This window comes from Panicum virgatum, chromosome 9N (assembly GCF_016808335.1).
Source record: "Panicum virgatum strain AP13 chromosome 9N, P.virgatum_v5, whole genome shotgun sequence".
Classification (NCBI taxonomy): Eukaryota; Viridiplantae; Streptophyta; class Magnoliopsida; order Poales; family Poaceae; genus Panicum; species Panicum virgatum.
Window position 1 is genome coordinate 63,376,468 of NC_053153.1, and position 24,994 is coordinate 63,401,461.

The following is a 24,994-nucleotide window of genomic DNA, read 5'->3' on the forward strand; positions in this document are numbered from 1 at the left end:
TGTCGCGGCGAACTGAGGTGGCGGCGACGCAGGTCATTCCCCGCCCTACCTCGCACGTCCCCTGCTGCACCGATCGGCTGCTCTGATCCGTTGTCAACGGGCACAGAAGTGGCGGCGGCATACCGCGCGAGTCGTCCACTTTGATCGGAAGCTGCAACGGCCTCGACGTCTCACTTTCACTACTGGAAAAGTGGCCATAGGCACCGGTTAGTGAAGGGCTAAGGTATCGGTTTTTGAACCGGTACTCGGAAACCGAGACCAATAATCACGGTCATGAGCATCGGGTAAAAAAACCGGTGTCTATGGCTAGTATTTTTTTAGCAAAAGTGATTGGGCGGGATTCGAACACAGAATCTCCCCGCGTGTACCTTTCTTACTATCTCGCATACACACCACTTTTGATGAGAAGAGAGATACTTTCATTTTGAAATAACCCTTGGATGAGTCTTAGGGCTCTTAAAGAATCGGTACCTAAGGCTCATCCATAGGTACCGGTTGATGGTACCGCCCGGTACTAATATAAAAGTTACCACCCGGTACCTATGGTGAGCCTTAGGCACCGGTTAGTATCTTTATTCTGGTACTTTTAGGGTGGACCTTTGGCGTGTTTTCTACTAGTGTTTGTTTGCCTGCTCCCTTTGCATATTACTACCAATTTGGTTTGGTACACAAACAGTGGAGCTCCGTGATGCGTATTAGTTGGCACCACCAGTGTGAACTTTGAATCAGCTATTGCTTCAGTTTAGCTATTGCTGAGGACAGGATGCATGCAGAGAAGACCGAGATGGAGCTGTGCAATGAGAAAAGTGCACAACTAAGCTAGATGATGCTCTCCAACGAGTGATGTATGGTTGTGCCACCATGGTTGAACACTATGTTAAGCTCTAGCAGCTGTACAATGATATTCATTGTGCTAGCAGTTTCTGCGAGTGCTACCAGTTTCTGTGTTGATTTGTCTATAAGATGTATTGGATCATATGAAAAATGGAACAAACAAATAAAGACTTCACATGAGCAATATCCCACTTTCTATTTTCTCAAACTGAGTGCCAATGCATCATTATCTTTTTTTTTCAAAGGATTCCAGGAGCTCAGTTTCTTACAACATTGATATTACATAAATAAATAGTGACTCAAGCTCAAATAGGCAGTATGTAATCCAACCTTGATTTATTGCACAACCAGCAAAGCATCCATGCGACAATCAAGTTCATCAGTGAGATGTACTTCCTGGACCCAATCCCAAAGCTTGATGAAATTTGCCATCTCTGCCACCGTTTCCATGGGCCAGAGCTCCCTTGTCCAAGATTGATGTTCCACTCTTTACTGATCACGAAGTCTCACGGAGAGGAAGAGAGAGTAGCAGAGAGAGCGAGGCAAGAGAGAGTAGAAGAGCGAGCCAGAAGAAAAAAGCCAAGAACAATACCATAAAGACTGAAAGCACAGCGAATATAAGAAGCCGAGATATCTATTCGTAGACTCTCCTATCTCTCTCTCTAATCTATCTCTCGCCTCCCTATACTCCTAACTAGATATCGATCGCTCTCTCTCTATCTCTCTACTATCTACTCCTCTCCCCTACTCTCCACCTCCCCCCCCCCCACCCCTCCCATCCCTCCCCTCTCTTTGTATGTTGGCTTCTCAATCTAAATGGCACGAGTTCAGACTTTACAACACATGTCTTCAGAAGAGAGATATTCAACTAAAATCAAAGGTTCATATCATTTTCTTAAGCAAAACACACAAGATCAAATTTCACAAGTATCACTTCCACACGTATAGACTTCAGTAAGTAATAACAAGTCCAGCACTCCAAATGGTCCAGTAAAGCATCTCCAACACTCCAGCAGCGGCCACATGACGGGGCAGAATCAGGAAGCCATTCTTCGAGGTTCAGATCTGTTTAAATTCCCTGCACGTATCGAGTGAAGTGGGTAACGTGAGTAAGAAGCAGGAAGGCATGATATGCAGTAAGAGAATTTTTGCATTGTGTAGTCAGAACTTTGGAAGCCATATGAAGGTGATTCAATAACCAACACAGCAGTTAAAATGATAAGAGATGAGGCTCTATTTCATTATTGCAAGTAAATTATTTTTCTAATTGTGTTGTCATCAAACATAACAACACATACACACAGAGCTGACCTGAAGGAGTACACCATATGAGTCAATTCAGGGTTCATTCCAAAATATAAGAATAACTAACGCATCACAGCTAGGCTCCATGAAATCAAATAATTTTGAACAAACTAATCTGCCTGTACTGTTTGCTGCAGAGCTCATTAATCGGAAAGGGCCATCAGACATGATTCATTGGCATCTTTCACCAAACCCTCCAAGGTCACCAGTATGCAACCACCCTTTGTTTGATTACGAATTCAGTAGCTTGCACATTATTGAAATATTCTAAATATAATATGAGCAAACAAGTAAGGATAAACTCTGACGAGGTGTTTTGGCCAGTTCTCAGATAACAACAATGTATATAAAATAGCTCATGACAGGGAAGTTTGTAGGTAAAGCATCTTGATATAAAAGCTACTGACATATCGTTGTTAAATATACCAATTACTAGCCATTGATAAATCATGTTTGATAAAAAGCCAAATTTCTCCAAGCATTATGCCAATTTACCTCACATTATGTTTGGTCCACGAAGACAGAATATAACTAAATTAAACTCACTTGAACTCGTGATTGCTGTCTGGTGCTTCTACTTGATGTTCCAGGCTCAGCCTACATTTGGCAAGAGAAGTTTGCGTCAGCTCATGGTCAATTCGTTACAAAAAGGTCTGCAAACAGGATAAACATTAACCATATTATTTATTTCAGCTACTTCCAGTGGGGCATCCACCGTAATTGCTTGTGATTCCATATATATTTACTTATTTTTTGTGATTGTTGATACTGATCAGCCCACTTCTCTATTTAGATACATGTGCATGCCCGCTCCCCCATGTAATCATCTCTCAACCACAAGCCTTCAAATCAAATAGGAACAAACATTCATGTCATGCCATACATGTAGCTCGATGCAGAGATGACAACTAGTCAATCTCTATCTGAAAGTTTCTAATAGTTCGTAACTAATATTTGTCTAATTTCATTATGAGGCTAATAATAGCCAGTACTAACGGAATTTATGTTAAAGGATGCTAATGCGTTATCATCTTTTACATCCTCTGACCTCAGGCTCAGTGGCCCTCTCCCACAACTGTTTCTGCAAGCATCTTCACGTCTTCAGAAGCCAGACTGCACTTTGTCCAGCGTGCAACTGCTAATTGAGTGTTTCAATAGGAGAAGAGTTAAACTGGATCAACCGGAAGACAGATTCCGCTACCCTGCTGAATTCCCCAATCCGGTGCCACCATCCAAGCACACCGCCACAAGCAACCATGAAGGGGAGATGGAGACGTAAACAACGACGGATGAAACTGCAAGGGAGCCGCTGTCGCACCTGACGAAAACTGTTCGGTGAGAAACGCCGCCACTGCTCGCCGCGCGAGGAAAGGTTATGATGCCTGCCGGGGGAGGGGGAGCCGCTGCCACTGCCGCCGCTGCCACAATGCCTGATGAAATAAGATCAGATGGGGTGCGCGAGGTGTAGGTGCCACTGCCGTCGAATTGAACTCGACGTGAGAAAACATGGCGAAGAAACAGGGGCAGCGCTGTATCGGGCGGAGGGAGGCGGCGGCGGCGGCGGCTGCTGCGCCTCCGACCTGGGCACCGGGTCTTGATCTTGGACCGGGCCTCTATAGGGTACGTTTAGGGCCGGGTCTAAACAAAACCCAAGCGAAAATAAATTTAAAAAAATGTATGGCTGCTTTAATATTCCTGCAAATTTCATGGAAGGGACCATTAAAACAAAACTCCCGAAAAAAATATCCAAACACAACCACCTGCTCCACTCCACTCCACCAAAAAGTAGCTCTACTCCACCAATTTTATGGACACCAAAATTTGAAGCAGGTGGAGTAGGGAGAAATTACCCACCATGTCACTAGTTAGTGAAAAATCACGGTTTGAGGTCTTCTTTTCCCCTCGCTCTCCTACGTCGTCGCCCGAGCGAACCATTGGGTATCCTTCGTCACCTCTCGCCGGGCACCTTGCACCGCCGCCGAGGATCCCAAAGCCCCGGAGGTCGCGCCACCATTGTCCTGCGTCGCCCCGGAGGTCCCGCCATGGAGGTCGCAGCCACGGAGGTCGCGCCGCTTGTCGGGGATCCTAGTGTTGCCCGCCCTCGGGCTCTCACCACCGCATCGGAGGTTGCGCTGCTAGGATCCCGCCATGAGTCCATGACCCTGCCTCCCTTCGCAGCCGACTTCACACACCCTGATTCCATCCGCCACTGGCGCCTTAGTGGCCCTGCCTCGCTCCACCGTGCACCATGCCCTCCATGCGGCCTTGCCTCCCTCCGCCGCGCACCCTACCCCGGCAGGCCCTCCCCGACGAGCACCTCCTCCTTTGTGCTGTGTTGTGCTGCCTCGATTGGAAGGGGCCAAAGAAGGGGAACAGTGGAGTGGAGGTGGAAGAAGCTAGACAAGCAGGACCTACATGGAAGTAAGGTGTGGAATGGTGGGTTTAGCTGGGCCACTGGTTTGTGGTGCGAAAGAGTTAGGACGGTCTCTTAAGCTGGTGGAGTGTAGCCATACAATAGCCAAACATGATAGAGTGAATTTGATGGAATTGAGCAAAATGGTGAAGTGAAGTTTCTAGAGTGGAGCTATCTCCCAAATAGACCTTACGGTTTCAATAAAATAATCCCTCTTTCCCAAAATATTTGCATTCCATTTCTAGATTTAGGCACGTATACCAAGACAGATGAAAAATAACACTTTTGCCCTTGAAAAGATCCTCCTCTGCCACCTTGTCACGATTCTAGAGCAGAAAATAAAAAGAACAATTCCAATAGTTTTTTCAAACTGTCAAGGGGGGATCCCCACCTGAATGTATATTGATAATGAATCAACAACCCCGTTTTTAGGGGAAAACGAGGCAAAACCCTTTCGTCCAGTTAATTATGGGAAACCGGACTAAAACCATACAACGGCAGCCCAGTCACATGGGCGAGACTGTGGCTTGTCCACAAAAAAGAAAAACAACAAAGGCCCTAGCACAAGGGCAAAATGTGGCAAATCCACAAATACAACAGGTAGGACAAGGAGACTACAACACCCGGGCACAAGAGTTTCAACGACGATGCCTCCAGGGAGGAGAATGACGCCAGAACGCCATCATCATCAACCAAGACAGAGCTCGGCAGGGCTTTCGCCCAAATCTTGTGCCAAGGAGCGACTTCACCTATCTGACCGACCATGGGGAGGATGCAAGAAGAGGTTCTTCAACGATGCCTTCAACAAGGGAAGACTGAAAGTGTCAATCATCGTTGGCCCAGTCAAAACTGAGCAGAGCTTTCGCTCCGAACTCTTGCAAGAGATCCCGAAGACGAGACAACAAGCGGCGTGAATCCAACTGCTTGAGCCCTGGACAGCTCACACGAGCAGTGGGCACAACGCCGGCCATCAGGCAGAATAGAAGCCACCGACAGCGCCACCGGCCACCGCCACACGCCGCGACGACGGGAGGCACGCACCGACAGCGCCGGTCGCCCACACACTCCGCGGGCCCCGACCAGCAGTCGCGTGGCCCAGGGCGGCAGCGACCGGCACCGCGAGGCGAAGAGGAGGTGAAGCCGCCAGATCCGCCCTCATGGATCCAGGATCTGGCCGGCAGGCCTTGCTTGGACGCCGGAGAAGGAGGAGGAGGGTAGGGAGAAGGCGGCGGGCCTCGAGTCACCGTCGTGCAGGACAAAGGGGTGGGGCCGCCAGATCCGCCCCCCGGGAGTACAGACCCGGCCGCCGGGCGGCCGAGAAACCTTGCCGGAGAAGGAGAGCTGGAGGGGGTGTGGCAGGGGACAACCTGGGCGGCGAGCACCAACCCCGCACTGCGCGCTCGCGACCAACAAGGGGAAGAGCCTCGCCGCCGCCGTTACCAGGGCCGCGCGGGGCTTCCCGGCAGTGCCCTCTGGCAGCAGCTAGGGTTTGCCGCCGCCCGAGTCGCCCAAGCGGGGTGGGCGACGCGGGGGCTCTCCTTTCCAACCAAAAGTTCACAATTCCAATAGTCAGGTCCATGCGATGCCATGAGCCTGGTCCAGGAGCTTCTGGAGCCTCCCTTGCTGCATGGTTGTTTTTTTTTTCTTTCGTTTTTTATTTATTTGTTCTCATCTTCCGGTAAACTGCAGCAGCCAGTTAGTAGCATGCACACGACATGATAGTCCATTGTGCACTTTTATTTGGGATAAAATTTGAATGGTAGATGTGCAAATATAGTGGGACGGAGAGAGTATACCAACCCATTATACCAATAACTGACAGTCTGATCCCTTAAAAAAACATAACTGACAGTCTGACACTTCTCAACTCAACTTTAGTTTTTGCTTAAAGTCCTACATAGCAGGAGATTGAAGTTGACCCCAACAGCGAGGGCAATTGCCATGACCCAACCACCGATCACCAGCACCGTTCCGGCCGCTGCCATCACGCCCAAGGCATGCGCGCACCCGCCGCCGCCACCGCACGTACAAATCAATCCCTCCATCATCCTCTCGCGCCAATTCGAGCCCGCCATCCTCCCACCTGACCGTCGTGACAGTACCCATGGGGCCTGCGTCCTGGCCGCCGTCGTCGCCCGCCGCCGTGAAGGCGGAGGCGATAGTGATCTGCGTGCTGCTGCTCCTGCCGGCCGCCGCGGTCGCGCAGCAGGCGCCCGCGGAGGCCGCGGCGGCGATCGACGCGGAAGGAGACGGCAACGGCACCGCTCGCGGCGGCGGGCGAGGCGGCGGTGGTGGTGGCGGCGGCGGCGCGCGGAGTAAGCTGGTGAGCAGCATCGACTGCCAGATCTGCGAGGCGACGTGCCGCGTCAAGTGCCTTATCAACAACCTCTTCCAGTGGGGCGGCTGCTACCAGCGGTGCAAGGCCGACAACTGCAACGACTGGTGCAGGTAGCGGGTCGGAAATGAAGCCAGCAGCTGCTGCTGCTGCCCGCGTGCTCACGTCCATGGACAGGGTGCACGTACGTGCCTTGAGGACACTCTTCGACGGTGGTCGATGGGGTTAGTTGATCGGACGGTTCAGGCCATGCCACGTCGTACCCAACCTTCTTCTGCAATCTAGATCCACAGTACATAGTATATACATACAGTCATACACGTATAAACGTGCCGCTGGGCACTCATCTACATGTATTTTATTATTATCCAGAATTTGTATTTGTACTGCTATTTTTGAATAACCGTACCATACCGGTCCAGAATTATACGTACACAATTATTTCTCTTTCTTTTTATGAACTGTGCCGGTACGCAATGATTTCTACGTGACACTATTATAGTGAGTTGACAATCGACATGCCGAACGCGTGGTATCGGTCTGACTCAAGCAGTCAAGCTATATGCAAAAGCATATAATAATATGCTCTATTTATTTGTTGTATAAGATCAGTTTGTTTCCATTTTAAAAAAGATCAATATTCTACGTTTTATTATCAACAACCACACAGCTAATCAGATCAAGATAATCCCACGCGTGTCCCAAATTAAATGCAAGTAGAATGCTAATAATCTACGGATCAAGAACCGTATGTAGACCAGCTACTGTAAATTAATTAAGCTGCATGCAGGTTGCTTCTTACGGCCATAAGTATGGTGATCGTTGAGCCACACGATCGATCTAGCACTAGCAGCTGGTAGGTAGCCTGCTCCACGGTCTACTACTACTAGTCTACTACTAGCACAAAACTGTCGCAAGAAGGAGTGGTAGCTGCATTATATTTTGCATGTTCAATTCATGGCCCTTGTGTGCCCGTCATGCATGTCAGACTTTTCCAAGATCAAGTCTACTAAATATTTTAGACTTTTGCACATACATTAATTGCACGTAAAATATGCATGGATTCGAACAAATCAACAACCATCTCTGCAGGCTGCAGCTAGCAAGCGCAAAAGTCTAAACCGCGCGCTTACGAGACACTTACTGTTGAATAATGGTTTAATTTCTTTGATTCAAACACGCTGGTGTCACTCCCGCCAAGCAGATTGTACCGGCGACGAGGTCGTAAACAAATGGAGCAGCTGCTAGGCACATGGACGATCATTGACATGCATGACCCAGGTCTCGTTTGGTTGGTGCTGTGCTAGTGAATAGTGACAGTTTGACTGTTAATTACGGTGTCAAACAAAGTCAGTTTACAAAACCAACTTCAGAACCCCCGCGCTAGTGATCCTAAAGAATCTAATGAGGCATTTGACCGCGCGATCAGAGGATGGTTACTGTAGCATCACTATAGCAAATCATCGATTAATTACCATCATTAAATTCATCGCGAAAAGTTACACACACCCCTGGAAAGATTTTGCAAATAGACTTCAGTTAGTATACCATGCATGCGAGATTCTTTTGTAGAATGGAATAGCATGTTTGAAACAAACAAGGCCCCAGGCGACGATGGATGTCGATACTCCGAGACCAGACGTACGATGCTGGTCTAGTACACGTTAGTAAGCAATTGATCGACACGGCGTAGATGCCAAAAGCAGAGAGATTGCGAGGACTGACCGTTGAAAGACGCACGCTCTGTCAGTGTGTACGAGTTCATTTCCTGAAAGGGAAATACATACATACTGGCCGTGGCGTTTCTTCTTGCACTTTTCCAAAGGGGCTGACGCGGCGCGGACACATCCCTCAATAATCATCATGGACGCAAATGATGCTTGCAGTTGGTCTAGACTGCTAAGTACATCATCCGTTTCAAATTATAATTCGTTTGACCTTTTGAACCCTATATTTGACAACTCATCTTATTCAAGAAAAAATATGTAAACATAGTCAAATTTAAATCATTTTTGAAGAACTTTTATTAATAATAAAGCAAGTCACAATAAAAAAGTAATATTTTGTACAAGCTTTTGAATAAAACGAGTGGTTAAACTTGATGTCAAAAAAATCAAACGAATTATAATTTAGAATAGAGGGAGTGTATGTGTACGACCACATTATCACAAAACTCACATCCCCATGGCTCCGTTTGGTTTACAGCGTGCTAGTAAATAGTGACAGTTTGACCGCTAATTACGGTGCCAAACAAAGTCAGTTTACAAAACCAACTTCAGAATCCCCGCGCTAGTGACCATGAAGAATCTAATGGGGCCTTTGACCGCGCGATTAGATGGTGGTTACTGTAGCATCACTGTAGCAAATCATCGATTAATTATCATCCTTAGATTCGTCGCGAAAAGTTACACCCATCCCTAAAAATATTTTACAAATAGACTTCATTCAGTCTTTCATGCGGGAAAGATTCTCTTCTAGTGCTAGGATTCTAGCGCCAACCCAAACAAGGCTCATATCCATTACTTGGAAGCTCTGGGAGGGCAGCTCAAGACTATGGACTCGAACTTATGGCTAGAAAAGGAAAAACTTGTTTTGTAGTACGAAAAGTCCATTCCATAATAATTTCCTTTCTCTTCCATCGCGTACAAAACTAATATTCATCAGACTTAGTATGAACATTATTAATTGCAATTTGGCTGGCTAAGTATGACGATAACTAATAAGAGAGCTGCTTCTGAACTGCGAACAAAGATTATACTACATCACATTTATGTATATCCAATTTTAAATGAAAGCGATGCTCACTAAGTGTGGTTCAAGATGATGGTACTCATTATTTGCCCCTACCGTACCGAAGATCATTACGAAGAATGAGTTTGTGGAATACAATTGGGTGTTTCGGAACACCTTGAACCCACACTTTCTCTTGGGGCAAAATAATAGTAACCTACAAATGACCAACAGACTGAGCGAGGGCGCGCTTGTGATTAAGCTGATTCAAATTCGACATGCATGGACATTTAAATTTAAATTGATGGACCTGTAGGAACTAGGAATGCTTTTTATTAGATGAACTAGGAATGCTTGATCATGAATTTGAACAGATAAAGTCGTCGAGAGTCCCATGTGTTCCTCGTTGGAACATATATATATTTGTATACATATTTTTTCCCTTTTAATTTCCCTTGTAATTTAAGCAAGAATAATTCGTTTTCCGTCTGAACTGAAACTTTTTATCCAACCACCATGTGAAGACTTGGAACCCCGGCCCGTGCTGTTTCTTTTTGTTCTTGTGACGGCTCTGACGTATCTCTCGTGAGCTCACTGATCGTGATGTCTGACCAAACAGCCAATCGGAGTACTTAGTTTTGACTAATACTGTGTGTTTTTCCAGGTACTTTAAGGACCTGGTGGCCTAATGAAAATCAAAATCTTACGAGACTGACCATTGATCGTTTCAGCTCAAGTAAATAAAACATGCAGAATTGAGTAAGTTTCTAAGTTAATTGGCGGCACCTTAGTTTTCCTTTACTTTCAGGTCGTTTAACTAGTCGTACAGTGACAATGTGGACAAACACCGTACCAATTCGTAAGTCGTAACAACTTGGTTGCTGAAGCATACGAATTGAAATAATCAATAATGAGAGTAGATGATGCGGGCGGAGATTGTAGTCTCAGTGAAAGTTTATCTGGAATTCTATAACATACGGCAATTATTCTAGCCATGAACAAACAACATGTCATCATGTCCTGGAATTTGACTCTCAGCCATCTTCTTCTCATTTTCCTTTCAGTGCCACGGTTTTCAGTAAAAAGAAAAGAAAAATATAACCAATCCAGGTTAGTGATCTAACGACAGACTCCCATAGTAGGATAATTGTCAAATTTCATCGATGAAGAAGCCATTTGATCAAAATTCCAAATGAAGTTTTCAGGAGTTGACGAATCTTTATACTTCTCAGACATGAATGGAAAGAACACAGAATTGGAGCCCCCTAGAGGTGCATGCATGCATACATCAATCATGTACTTATTATTCTTTATTTTTCTTCTCCAGCATATCTTCATGGGAAAAACATTAGGGAAAAATCTGTTTTTCAACCCTGAACTATCACGCTAGTCCGATTTTGGCCCTTGAACTACGAAACCGGACATCCTACACCTCCAACTAACGAAACCGTTTGAAAAACAACCCTGGCTCAGCCAAAGGCGGGTTCGCTACAGTAACATTTCCGAATTTCTGGAATTTCACACCTCTCTCAATTAAATAATAAAGAAATCATAGTTAATATTGTCTAAAAATCATGATATTTTTTTGGGAGGTAGATCAAAAGACAAGGAATCTATTTTGGCTAGATGTGCTACAATAGACATAAAGGAATTTGAATTATAAAATTTTAAAAATAGGTAGAATTCAAAATTCCTTGAATTTTTAGGTCAGCTAAACCTATGATAAAAATGCATTAAAAATATGATAATTCATAATTTTTTATTTAGTTTAGTTAGGTACTTTTTATTGGCCCAAGTTCTATAGAATATTCATAAATTAAAATTTGAGGAATCAAATTTGATTCAAATTTGAGCATTGCGAAGGAATTCAAAAACTTTCATAAGAACTTGGGCCAATAAAAAGTACCTAACTAAACTAAATAAAAAATTATGAATTATCATATTTTAATGCATTTTTATCAAAGGTTTAGCTGACCTAAAAATTCAAGGAATTTTGAATTCTACCTATTTTTTAAATTTTATAATTCAAATTCCTTTATGTTTAATGTAGCACATCTAGCCAAAATAAATTCCTTGCCTTTTTATCTACCTCCCAAAAAAATATCATGATTTTTAGACAATATTAACTATGTTTTCTTTATTATTTAATTGAGAGGTGTGAAATTCTAGAAATTCGGAAATGTTACTGTAGCAAAACCGCCCTCAAAACAGCTTGCTACAGTGATCGAGGGGGTGATTCGGACGGTTTTGCCAGTTCGAGGACCTATGTTACCCGGTTTCTTAGTTGGAGGTTGAAAAACGGACTTCTTGACTAGTTCGAGGTTGTAAAATAGACTTATCCCAAAACATTAAACCCAAGAACTGTGGACGCATGAATTCTTGGTTTTAATAGAATATCTAATCCCTGAATGTGAGAGATCGCGATGAGAGAAAAATCGTTTATATGTTAATTTCGTTCTGAGAGCTCAATGCAAATAGGGTACGCGTATCTCAAATAAAACTCGCACATGAGACGGAGATGAGGTAAAAAAGTTTGTCCAAGGGCCGGTCAAAAGGGAACCGAAGACCATTTGGTGTTTTATATGTTTTGGTCAGGTGTTGTTTCATTGAATTGAATGGTGAAAACCCAAAAAACACCGGAGTTCACCGTCGTAAAAGAAGAACAAATTAAAACAGAACAGCAAACCAAGATGCATGCATGCAAGAAGTCATGAGATCTGAGCTAAAAGGAGGTAGCTAGTAACCGGCATATGCGGCAACTTGGGTAGAAATGTCAACCAAAGATCTCGTCTTAAAACCCGGCTAGTTACGCATAATGTAGACCACCACTCGAGCAATCCACGCCAGCACGGCATCCACAAGTAGGCGGAAGCACCTCAATTAAGTTTTTTTTTAAAAAAAAGCACCTCAATTAAGTTACAGCGACGTCTAATTAATGTATATACGTATAGTGTTCGTCAAGCTAGCTAGCATTACACACTTGTGGTTTAGGGGCACGCTAATCGTTGGCCGTTGGATCCGGCTCCCTCATCGCATCCAACGCACAGCATTGCTTGCATTGCCACCGGAGGAGCACTCTGACAGCGCCCATCAGCTACCTCAAAACCACACACGATTCCTGGCCGGATCCATGGCATCGAAGGAAGGCGCAAATTAAAGGCGACGACGACCTCGCTCGGACCAGACCCCGGAGAGTCATATCGGTGATCGACACTGGTCGACACAAAAACACCAGCGGCACGTCTCGTTAAAAAGGGTTTTCTTGGACTTGTTCCCGAATCGAAAGCGAGGCAAAACGGGCGAGAGGCACGCGCGCGCGGACGGAACGCCGTCGACTTTGACCGCCGACGAGCTGCTCGCGGCCTGGTTGTTTTTGCTCACATGCGGCGTCCTCTCACGGCGGTCAAACCTACTCCTTCCGGCCATGTCGTCCGGACCACACCCATATATCCAGCGACCGGCCCGCCCGGACAAGCCGCCAGTGTACAGAGTTACAGACAGACCTGCCCACCATTGCGGCGGTATCCATCTCGCCAGTATAGTAGCTCGATCGATCGCTTACCGGCCGGTCCGTCGTCGATCGGTCGATCGCCGGCGACCTGCTTGAAGTTTTGACATGGCCAATGGTGGAGGTGTAGGCTGCCTCCTGGCGCCGTACTTGTGCGCGGCGGCGCTGGTGTCGCGGCGGCGGGCGGCGCGGCTGGTGCTGTGGGGCGGGGAGTCCCGGGCGGCGCGGCACGGGAAGCTGGCGGGGCAGGTGATGCTGGACTTCGCGGGCACCGTGGTGTGCCGCGCCGACGGCTTCTACCTGGGCCGCCCCGCGCCCGTGCTGGCCATCGAGGACCGCCTCCTCGCCGGCGGCACCTACCTCGTGCTCCCCGTGGAGCGCCTCCCGCAGGGCTGCGACGCGCTCACCGCGGCGTCCCTGGCCGCGCTCTCCTACGACAGGGCCGGCGGCGGGGGGTCGCCGTCCATCGCGGGGGGGCCCAAGAGCCCCTTCGAGTACGTCAGGGGCGACGACGGGCGGACCGTCATCAAGGTCACGCCGGAGTTCCTCATCGGGGCCGTCACGTCCAAGGCCGGCTCCACCCCCAAAGAGCCCCGCGGCGGCGAGGACGCCGGGGCGCTGTGCAGCACCCCCGAGCTGCGGAAGCACTACGAGCAGCTGGTGGGCGCCGCCAGGGGCCGCGCGTGGTCGCCGCGGCTGGACACCATCAAGGAGCGCAAGGGCAGGATCAGGGGCTTGGGCGCGGTGAGCCCCGGGAGGCTATCGCCGGTCGCCGTCAGGCTCCTGGGCCTCGACGCCAGCAAGGGGGAAAGATAGCAGCGAGCGCGCGCGGCGAGGCAGCCAGCAGGTGCAAGCTAAAGGGGAAGCTTGAACCTTCAAAAAAAAAAGGGGAAGCTTGCTCGGCCGAGCAGCTGCGTGCAGCTTGGTGGTGATCCATCCACCGTGCCACTCACTTCTTCGGTCGTCGTCGGTGGTAGATCGATCGAAGCAAATTGGATCCGCGGGGAAGAAGCTGGCGATGCGCAGCAGCAGCGGCTGCTAGACAATTAGCTGGTACTCCAGTTTAGTGCGTCGTAGGGGTTTGATGATTTGTACTATTTGCAGAGTCTCTTGTTTCGTCAGAGGAAATTAACTGTGTATAGATGTCGATCTGAACTTGATGAATGAAATTAACTGTATAGATGTCCACGTGTATGTATTTGTGGCCACATGTCCTATCAAAACCGTTCATCTCATCCACATGAGCTGCAATCCAACCGTTAATTTTCTCACGTACTCCAGATTCTTTCAGCTACCCATCTCCAACCAGACCATGCGTCCACAACATCCAGTACAGCCGTAGAGCGAGGGAGGCAGGCACGCATGTGAGCATGTCGTCTCTGGGATCGGATGGAATCCAAACTTGGCGTGATTGATATATATCATCCATCCATCGAGCATTCGAGAACGAAGAAAGTGAGAGGGGACGATGCTAGCTATGTGCGTCGTTGTATATTTGTACAGTACAGAACACAAGAAGGGGGGGGGGGGGGGGGTGATGCTGCTGTTACTGGCACCGTCGTCGTCCGGACGCGACGGTACGAACATGCGGATCGAAAACGAAGGGCAAGCAAGGTGAGGTGCCAAGGTTTGCTGATGAATTGATGATGCTCGGCGCGCTCGGCCGGAGTCGGGGAAAGCCCGCCAGCACCAGAGAACGTCGCGCCAATCAAAACAGGCCAGGGCGTTCGTCGTCCGGTGCGTCTCGCTCCGGCGGCCAGCGTGTGTGGAGGGAGCCATGCATGCATGGAATGAACGAACTAGATACCAAACCCCCGGGAGAGTGGTCTTGTTTGGTTACCGGCGCCATTCTAGGATTCTAGAATGAAATATATCTGGTGCAAACTATAATTTCGTGAAAATCCATGCAAACTATAGTAATAAAGTCATCTGAATTCACAAAAAAATCACATAAAGTAGATGATATGATGATATACAATCTTGTAAAATATCTTGTCCAAACTCGACTTCGTTTTTGAGATATAAAAATAACAAATTTAAAGCCAAAAAGTTTGTTAGAAATTTGTTATTTTTATATCTCACAAACGAAGTCGAGTTTGGACAAGATATTTTACAAGATTGTGTATCATCATATCATCTATATGTGTGATTTTTTTGATGAATTTAGACGACTTTTTTGTCATAGTTTGCACGGGTTTTCACGAAGACTGTGGTTTGCACTAAATACGTTCCCTTTCTAGAATGCATGTTTCCCAAATAAAAAAATTATCGCATACATAGAGTGTTAAATAAAATCTATTTGCAAAAAATTTTCAGGGATGAGTATAACTTTTCGCGACGAATCTAATGACGGTAATTAATTGATGATTGACTACAGTGATGCTATAGTAACCATCCTCTAATCACGCGGTCAAAGACGTCATTAGATTTTTTAGAGTTCCTAGCACAGGGGTTCTGGAGTTGGTTTTATAAATTGTCTTTCTTTGACACCGTAATTAACGGTCAAAATTTTCTAGCACTTCCTAGCCCGGGAAACCAAATAAAGCCAGTCCTATTAACTTAGGCTCAATGCCTTCGAAATTAATGCAGGCCCTGGGCCCACTGTCAGCTATTCTGCCATAGGCAGCTTGTAAATGCTCCGGCTTCGGAGCAGGCAGCAGTGGATGGAGCACCGTACGCGTACGTCGGGGAGACGACGAGATCCATCCGGTCTGCAATTAATAGAATTTAAGGCCGTGCCGTGCTTACTGCTTAATTTTTTTTAGATGAAGAAAAATCTCGACCTCAAGCATTCACAAGTGAATGTCTGTAGCCAACAAAACATCCCCAGCAGCACACCTCAGCATACTGCTTAAGTTCTTAACAGCGATATAGACTTGCAGTACACAGACTGCTCAGACTATTACCCGCAATGCACCAGAACTAACCCTCTAGCAAAAGCCAATTTCGGGAAACCTTAATAATCAATTCGCCTTCTGAGATTCCAGCCACTCCTCGCACAAAGCTCCAGCAGCGCTTCCTCCAGGAGCCTACAATTGCCCTTCACAAACAGCTCCGCTTCCTTTTCAGCAGGTTGTGACCATCGTCTTGCCCAGAAGGTTCATCTGAAAATTACCTACAGGTAAAAATTAGGATAACTTCTGTTGAAAACTGCCTCATTTCGTGTTAGCCATATATATGGCCCAACACAAAGCCACAGCTCCAACTAACAACAGTTTTTTGAAATTTTGAGGGAATCCACTCAACTATGTTCCAAACAAATGTGTGAAACTAACTGGAGGATGAATGCCAAATGTCAAGTAAACTGTATGCCACACAAATTTTGCTACATGGCAATCAAAGAACAAGTGCTGAATGTTTTCATCGGAACAACAAAAACGGCAAGACTTATCTCCTTCCAGTTCCTTTTTAGCAAATTATCTTTAGCGAGTATCACACCTTTAATGAGATGCCAGCAAAAGATTTTAATCTTGAGAGGTACCTTCAGTTTCCACAAGCTATAATTCTCGAACAGGTTCCGTACTAGCATTTCTAGCCAGTTTCCATTCCCACCTATCCTCTGCTTCTATCGGTTCTGTATTGACAACGACTGCCCGCCGCTTGTTTGCATTGCGGCTGTATTTTACGTGTATCCATTTCCGAATTAGACCAGTCTTAGCAGAGAGTGTCATAGTATAGTTACTAAAACGGTAAACTAGGTAACTGAGCCTGTTATGATGATGACACTCTTCTCACATCTCATAAAAATGCTCCTTCTCCCGTTTTGTAATAATTATCATGTCAGCAAATTTAATATTCACAATACTTCTATAATACCTCATTGAAATTGGCCTTAGATAGTGCAACCCTTTTCGTGCGTTAAATAATGGCTAGTCAATCTTCTCCTATGGATCGAAGCGACGACATTGTTTCTCTTTTTGTTTCTGGGTGGAGCGACGACATTTTTGGGGGTCTCCGTTTGACAGCATCGTGCATTGTGTTTTTTTATTCTAGATTAAAGTTCATCACCGGTCCCTAAATTTGTGTCACTGTGTCATCCCGGTCTCTAAACTCACAATCGACCGTTCAGATCCTCAAACTTGTGCATATGTGTCATCTCGGTCCATAAACTTGTTTCACTGTGTCATCCCGATCCCTAAACTAGAAAATCAAACGTTTACGTTCTCAAATTTGTTCAATCATGTCATTCCAGTCCTTAAACTTGATTTTGAGTCTCATATGGGTCAAAACAAGACGATCTAAAATCTATATATCAAAAAGTAATTCATAATTTTTCATATGAACTTGAATGAAGATAAACTTTATATCAAAATGGTAGCCCTCGACGTAATCTACAATTCTGTAGTTGAAATATTTTTGAACTAAAACTGTTTAGGGTCTCAAAATATTGTTGTAAGTTTATAGATTTGGAAATTTGAAAGTTAAAATTAAATTTTGGGACTCTAAATAATTTTAATTCAAAAACTTTTCAACTGCAAAGTTGTAGATCGTATCGAGAGATACAATTTTGATATAAAGTTTGTCTTCATTCGAGTTCATATGAAAACATTATATATTATTTTTTTGATATAGAGGTTTTAGATCGTCCGTGTTTGGAGTTAGATGAGACTCAAAATCAAATTTAGGGACTGGGATGAAACGATTGGACAAGTTTGAGGATCTAAACAGATGATTTATAAGTTTAGGGACCGGAATGACACAGCCAAACAAGTTTGAAGACCTAAACAATCGATTTACGAGTTTAGGAATCGGGATGACACGGTCGAACAAATTTAGGGACCGGTGACGCAGTTTACTCTTTATTCTATATACTTTCCACACGTGGGATGCATGCTCCCTCTCTCTCTACATAGGCGGTTATGCCAGGTTCAAATAATTTCGCTGGCTTCGGGTACAAAACACGTTTCACAAACAGGCAGCTTATATTATTAGCAACATCAGCAGGTTGAAGAGTGTGGTTCCTGATGATCAAGTCAATTAATTGAAGTAGACGAGCGCCCCTATCGGTTGGTGCTTCCATCTCTTGTCGTACACCGGACTTGTACGTAGCGATCGGATAAGGTCCTGCTAGCTCCTGTGAACATGTGCTTGCACATGCGGACCACGCGATTTATCGCGTGGTGGTAATGCTTCCGGTCTGGGAGCTGCCGACCAGGGATCGATCCCTGGTTCCGCACCTGGGACCGAGCTGTGGGAGCGCGGTAAGTTGTCTGGCTGGGGCTTGGCAGCCCACCAGCGGTTGGACACGGGTGCCGCTCCTCTCTTTTAAATGGCGGGCCAGTGCTCCTGGCAGCTTTAAAAAAAAAACATGTGCTTGCATTTGGAATGCGCTGCCGGCAGGGAGCTGAACGACGAAGCACGTCTTTGCTTCCGCAATAATGCCATTTTGTCACGAAGTTGGTCACCTTCCAAAGATCGGGATCGGTAGCGCATCGTTTGATGTTTTCGACCGACATCGACGGCAACGTGCACCTTCCAACGACCTCCCCCTTTTCGATCTCTCTCGCCACAGACGGGCGCCACTGCTTCCAAAATTTCTCCTCTCTCGAATCCTCTCGTTTTGCTACAGCTGAGAGAGGCGAGAAGGGGCGACGCAGTCGCCACCGGCGGGGCCGGCGGTCCCCTCCGCCTCCAGTGGCCTCAGGGCCATCTGGAGGTCGCGGGACCGTTGCGCCTGCGCCGATCGGTGGAGGGTGTGGAGCTTCGGATCTTGGTAGATCTAGGTTTTCGTTTTCCGACGTCGGCGGCGAGATGGTGGCGGCGACGGCGCTGTGTGGGAATAAGTCCTCTCGGGCTTGTCCTCGTCCCGGTGGCGCTTTTCTCCGGCGTTGCCGGCGAGCTCGTGGAGGTGGAGTCCGGTGTCGCCGGCTTCTGTACAGGAGTGTGCGTCGGCATCGCCTCGGCGACGAGGCGCTGCTCGCGACGCGTTTTGTCTTGCAGGTAGTGGTAGCTGCGGGAGATGCGGAGGTTCGGAGAGTAGATCGGCCTCGACTTCTCCTCGGCTTCCATCGACGACGAGTGTTGATCCAAGTCCGGAGAGGTCCGGGGGGCGTCCCTGGCAGATGTGCCTTCGCCGATGGCTTCTTCCCGCCCATGGTGACGGGTAACTACTGCTGCTCGTTTCAAAGCTTCTTAGCGATGGGGCTTCTCCGGATCTGGGCTTCGGGACCTCTGGGCGCCGGTCTTGGCCGGCGGCGGAGTTCGCCGTTGAGGATGGAGCGCATGGAGGCCAGGGTCCTTCTTGTAATTTCTGCTTTTTCTAGGGCCTTCTTTGCGTGTTTGGTGGTACAGCTGTCTCTGTATCATGTAGTCCCGTATCTGTATTCGTATGCGTCTTTGTATGTATTCCTTATCTCCTAATACAGATATGGTTTTATAAAAAAAAAACGTGCACCTTCCATCGGCTCCCACCGACTGCAGGGCATAGCAAACAGAGCACTAGGAGCAGCACCGGGTGAGTGAGTCCAAGGGCGGGCGGGCGGGCCAGCGCTTTTTTCTTTTTTATATTTTTAAAAAATAAAAATTTCAAAAATATATGTCCGTTTTGAAATATTTCAAAAATACCCCCCGGTCGCCCCCATAGGGCGACAGGCCTTAAGCGTAATTTTTTTTCTTCAAATTCGCAACGAGGTCCCTGGGAAAAAAAGGGCCTGTCGCCCCCCCCCCGGGCGATAGGGGCCTGTCGCCCACCCCTGGGGCGACAGGGGCCTGTCGCCCGTTGGGGGGGCGACAGGGTCCCCTCCCCCTATATAGACCCTGGCGACAGGGGCGATAGGGTTTAGGGTTGATCGGACCTGCTTCTTCCACGCGGTCAACCAGGGCAAAACGGGCCTCCAGGTCATCCTTCCACGAGGCCGCCACCACACGCGGACCTACAGCCTCCCCGACGATAGGGAGGCCGAGGAGGTAGGCCACGTCCTGCAGCATAGGAGTCATCTCCCCACACGGGAGGTGGAACGTGTGTGTCTCCGGCCTCCATCTGTCAACGAGCGCCGTCAGGAGGGATCGGTCGAGCTGAATAGGCCCAACCTCGACAAGACGGCTCAGAGTCAGTAGACCGGCCTCAAGTAACCTGCAATAAACAAAATTGTCTAAATAAAGGAATACCGACGAATACATAAGTGATAAACAATAATATTTCATTACATACCTGTCACACCAATCGTGGTGTATAGAGATCGCCTCCCCGGGTGGACGAGGACGTAGCACCTCTAGGGCTCGGTGCTCAACAGCTGTAAAGTAACACCTGTGGCTCGAGTCGATAACTGGGTCTAGCAAGGAGTCCATCTCCATACCTACATTTTCAAAAATATATGAGAACACATAGGTACATATATGTTTCATACAAACTGGACACATAGGTATAATAATATTTCATTATATACCTGCAATATTTCATTACTACATATTACAAATAATGAAATACAATTGTGGATCATGACACCGAATGCCTTCCATGAACAATTCTCGCCGATGCTCGTCTGAACGTAGGAGGTGCTCCATCTCTGGGATTTCCGGAAAGACCGACGTCAGCAGCATCGTGAAGTGCATTCTGAGGACACTTCTTGTAGTTGTGACCCAATGCTCCACATTGGCTGCAACGCTTTTGTGCCTTGCTTGCTTCCGACTCGTACATACCATTCCGAATACGACGTGTCTGACGGCGGCCTTTGCCTTTCTTAGTGGCTGGATCAGGAATAAACGTCTTATTCTCATTATCCTGAGTGAAAGGCCCCACAATTCCAATTCCGTATACCTCATGTCCCCAGGTGGATACAGCTGCTTCCTTGCTGAAGTAAGGTGAAACAAATACTCCTGGCTGCAACGCAGACTCTGCACATGCCGCAATGAGATGGGAGCATGGCAAATGCAATAACTTAGGCTTCATGCAGGAGCAGAAGGCTTTGCCATCGACTGTAATCAAACTCTCCTGTACCATCCTATCTCTACGGATACCACGACCACTTCTATCCTTGCATAGAACCTCAAATCTATGCTCCATTGTACCTGTCGATATGACGCGGTGCAGTTTGGCCTTTTCAATCTTCTCTTGCATATATTGTGTCACTCTTTTGCAAAACTGAATTTGGGGGTTGCTAATGTTTATGCTTGCAGCCGTCTAACACTCTCTGAAATACTTCATGCACCCATACATGATGAACTCAACAATTCCCACAAGAGGAAAGGCACGACAAGAACGCATAACCATATTGAAACATTTTGCATGGTTCGTTGTCTGAATACCATACCGTATTCCGTTGGTATCATACAGGAATGATCATTTCTCCTTAGTTGCACCTCGAATCCAGTGTGAAAATGGCTTCTCAATTGAATCCCTAGCCTCTGCAGTCTGACTCGTGCCTGCTCCTGATGCCTTTACCTTCATTAGCTCTACAGTCAACTGATCAAGCATCTGCCATAATGCATTGAATTTTCTCTATTGATTTTGGGTGCACAACCTCTTAAACAGGTTCTTAAGATCCTTGTTCTTGAAGTGGTCATAGAAGTTTGCACCCATATGCCTAATGCACCACCTGTTTTGGACATCGGGCCACAATGGAGGCGTTGTCGCAGTTCCACGTTGCAATTTCAGTATTGATTGCAGCAGACCTGCATGCCTATCACTAATAAGGCACACATCTGGACGTGCAGCAACAACATGAATCTTCACTCGTTCAAGGAACCAATACCAACTGTCTATGTTCTCACTCTCAACAAATGCAAATGCGAGCGGAACTATTTGGTTGTTGCAATCTACACCGATTGCGGTGAGTATCTGACTTTTATACCTTCCAGTCAAAAATGTGCCATCAATGCAGATCACCGGAAGACAAAACTGAAATGCTCTAACACAAGCACCTATGCAAAAGAAGGCTAGTTGCATAATTCTTTGTCCCCTAGTCACGGCTGGTACGAGGTATGTGTCATAAAAGCTTCCAGGATTTCTAGCAGCAACCTGGGATAACATACGAGGTAGGTTATCATATGATGCCTCATATGTGCCGAACCGCATCTCGAACACCCTTTGTTTAGCCCGCCATGCCTTTAAATAACTGATGGTGTACTGGTAAGTCTGCTCAATGTGTCGAACAATCATTTTTGGCTCATAATTTAGATTGTCCATAATAAACCCATACATTTGCTTTGCAACAAAGTCGCAAGATATATTGCGATGCGAGGAAAGAACTTCTGACAGCAAACAAGTGTGCTCTGTCACAATGGAACATTTCCAGTTTGACTTCCATTTTCCCTTGAATGCATGTACTCGCCATGGACATCCATCATTCACACACTTCACCTCATATTCTTTACTGCCAGACTTTACGACTCTGAATTCTCGTTTCAATGATATTGCCCATAGTCTCACAGCATCTTTTACGGCTTCAATGTTTGGATATGTTGCACCTTGCACTACCTCATTCCCTCTGTACTCTGTAACATCCCTATTTTTATTACTAAAATAAAACTTATTTTGTGATTAAACAGGCAATGTAAATTAATATAATACTATCTTTATAAGAGGTGTTACATAATTAAACTACTAAGCAATCCTTGCGGTACGCACATGCTCGAGCTGCTGAGTCCACTCCACGTACGAGCTCACAAACCAGGCTTGCTTGTCTCCTACGCTTGCCTGGCTCCCTCACGGAGCACATGGGCCCGCGTCGGGACCGCACGCTGCACCCGGCACCACGCCGTGCCGACCAGCGTCGTGCCCCCACTCCGCTGCAGCTTTGCTCGACGGCCTGCCCGCCCTCGTCGCTCGCACTGCTCGACGATGACCTCCGCAATCCACACCTGAGCCGTGCCCCACGGCAGGTCAAATCATCTTACCAGCCTCGGAACTCCACGACGTAGCTGTGCCGTTGTCGCCGCGCACAGATCCCGGCCGAGATTTTTTTTTGCCACGAACCGCTTTTGGCCGCCTATAATTTGAGCCGGGTGCTGCACCGTGATGCCTCGCACCATCCGCAGCTCGTCGCTGTTCCTTCCCGGGAGCTGATAAAAACTCTGTTTGTAGCATCCCTGTTTTGCTTGCGTGAAGAAGCTGCCCAACCTGTCCCCTGCCTCGGCCAGTGAACTGCCTTGTCCCCGAGAGCCGTGCTGCTGTAACGTCCATGCTTTCAGCTTGCGTAAAGAAGCTACCAAGCCTGCCTGCCGCTGCGCTGCTCCGTCATATCGCGGCTGCACTGTGCTGAGTCGTCGCGCACAGCACCGGCCCAGATTTTTCCCCGTGCGAACTGCCTTACCCCGTCTATAAAAGACCCCGTGCCCTCCGGGAAGGCCACCCAGAAAAGCTTCCCCATACCCTCTGTTTCCGTAACCCAAGTTCCTACTGTTCCCGACCCAAGACCCAAAAACCACAGGTAAGCCACCCTCGTTCATAGCTACCCTGAGCCTCTTTTACCATTTCTTTCTGATACACTAGAATAGTCGCACAAACTACTTATAGCCAAAATATTAACCCTTGCTGGTACCCCTAACCTTTTTATCGACGTAATAGAAACAACCTTCACTTTGTAAAATCAATATCTTGCTCATCTTAACTCCGTTTAATACGATTATTGTTCCAAAACTCATCAAAAAGTATAATCTATCAAATAAAATTATATTTGTGTGTTGTATTGATATGTTTTATCCTGTTGTGTGGCGGTACGTTCGTACTTTGCTGGCGGGACAGACGCTATTCCGGAGGAGGACCCGGAGAACCAAGGCGACCAGGAGCGTGCCACGTCGGACGACGCGTACGCAAGCGAAGGCAAGTTTCATCGACCCCTACGTGAGCGGTTGCATCCATGTGAGGACGTTTAGCTGTAGCCTGGGTCTAGGATCGATTACATAAACCAGTACTTGAGTGATTGAGTGTGCTCATGCATGCATCTGAGTAGTCATGCATATCCAGAGCTGAGGCTAGGATACGAAGGGATCTGGCTGAGACCAGGGCAGCTGGGTGTGCTGGAGCCGGCGCTACCGTGGTGGTAGACTGGCAGGTGAGTGCTACCGTGGTGGTAGGCTCGAATTGATATGTTGAGGGATGGTTGCTGCCCTGGTGAACCATAAGGACCGAGTTGTTTTGACATCTCACCTAGCTTACTTTCAGTACGACCACATGAGTTTGTATGGGCAAACCTTAGCCTAATCCCACTGGCTAACCTGGTAGTCGTCCGAGGTGGATATGTTTTGGGGTGAGACCTGGATTGATCCAGACCCGAGGGTTTGGGGGCGACTAGTCGGGGTTGAGCCACGGCTGGGTGTCGGCTATGACGGAGCCGTCTCTAGACGGTGAAGTGCGTGTGGGTAAAGCGTACGACCTCTGCAGAGTGTATAATCCATTCGAATGGTCCGTGTCCACGGTATGGACAGGCTACGGTGTGGTCCTGACAACTAGTGAGCTACCTATTGTGGGTTATGTCGGGAAGGGTTGCATACCATTAGTTGCATTGTTAGTAGAATGTGCTTATTATGTGTCGTGCCTGTCAGTCCCCTCCCGTAGGGTGAGGTGGAGCTTGCTGAGTACTTTTGTACTCACTCCTGTTGATTTTTCTCCAGAGGATCCTGACTTTGTGCCAGAAGACTACGAGTAGATCGCGTCCGCACCCAAGCTGATCGAGTGGAGCCGTGATGGATGAAGAGCTAGTCCTGCATGTCGTTGTGCTAGTTGTTATCCTATGGTTGTTCTGTGTAGCTTTGTGTTGTCACTTTACTCCTCATGTACGTGTTAAATAAAGCTCTGTATGACTCTGGACTCCACTTGATGTAACATGTATTATGCCGGAGACCTTATTCGGTAGCTAATACATGGTTTAGCCTTGATCTTTGGGTCGGGGCGCTTCATACTCCCACTCCTGATTTCGTACATCTTCTGCGA

General features: G+C 47.2%; 2 protein-coding genes and 1 long non-coding RNA gene across 3 annotated transcripts; 2 read left to right on the top strand and 1 right to left on the bottom strand.

Annotated features, from left to right (window-relative positions):
* Positions 1-1,680: 1,680 nt before the first annotated feature.
* Positions 1,681-3,757, bottom strand: LOC120691462. The gene is made up of 3 exons (XR_005682240.1): positions 3,458-3,757; positions 2,686-2,736; positions 1,681-1,912 (listed from the first exon to the last, which is right to left on the bottom strand). It is a non-coding gene; the product is annotated as an uncharacterized LOC120691462 (long non-coding RNA).
* Positions 3,758-6,448: 2,691 nt separating this feature from the next.
* LOC120691745 (homeobox even-skipped homolog protein 2-like) lies at positions 6,449-7,311 on the top strand. The gene has a single exon (XM_039974922.1). It carries the CDS (start codon positions 6,657-6,659, stop codon positions 7,002-7,004), a length of 348 nt encoding a protein of 115 aa, XP_039830856.1. The 5' UTR covers positions 6,449-6,656; the 3' UTR covers positions 7,005-7,311.
* A 5,206-nt stretch (positions 7,312-12,517) lies between these two features.
* On the top strand, positions 12,518-13,984 carry LOC120687248. Its single transcript, XM_039969237.1, has one exon. It carries the CDS (start codon positions 13,234-13,236, stop codon positions 13,939-13,941), a length of 708 nt encoding a protein of 235 aa, XP_039825171.1. The 5' UTR covers positions 12,518-13,233; the 3' UTR covers positions 13,942-13,984.
* Positions 13,985-24,994: the final 11,010 nt, after the last annotated feature.

Coding starts and splice junctions, on each gene's coding strand:
- LOC120691745 (XM_039974922.1), top strand. CDS start 6,657: ATGGGGCCTGCGTCCTGGCCGCCGTCGTCGCCCGCCGCCGTGAAGGCG.
- LOC120687248 (XM_039969237.1), top strand. CDS start 13,234: ATGGCCAATGGTGGAGGTGTAGGCTGCCTCCTGGCGCCGTACTTGTGC.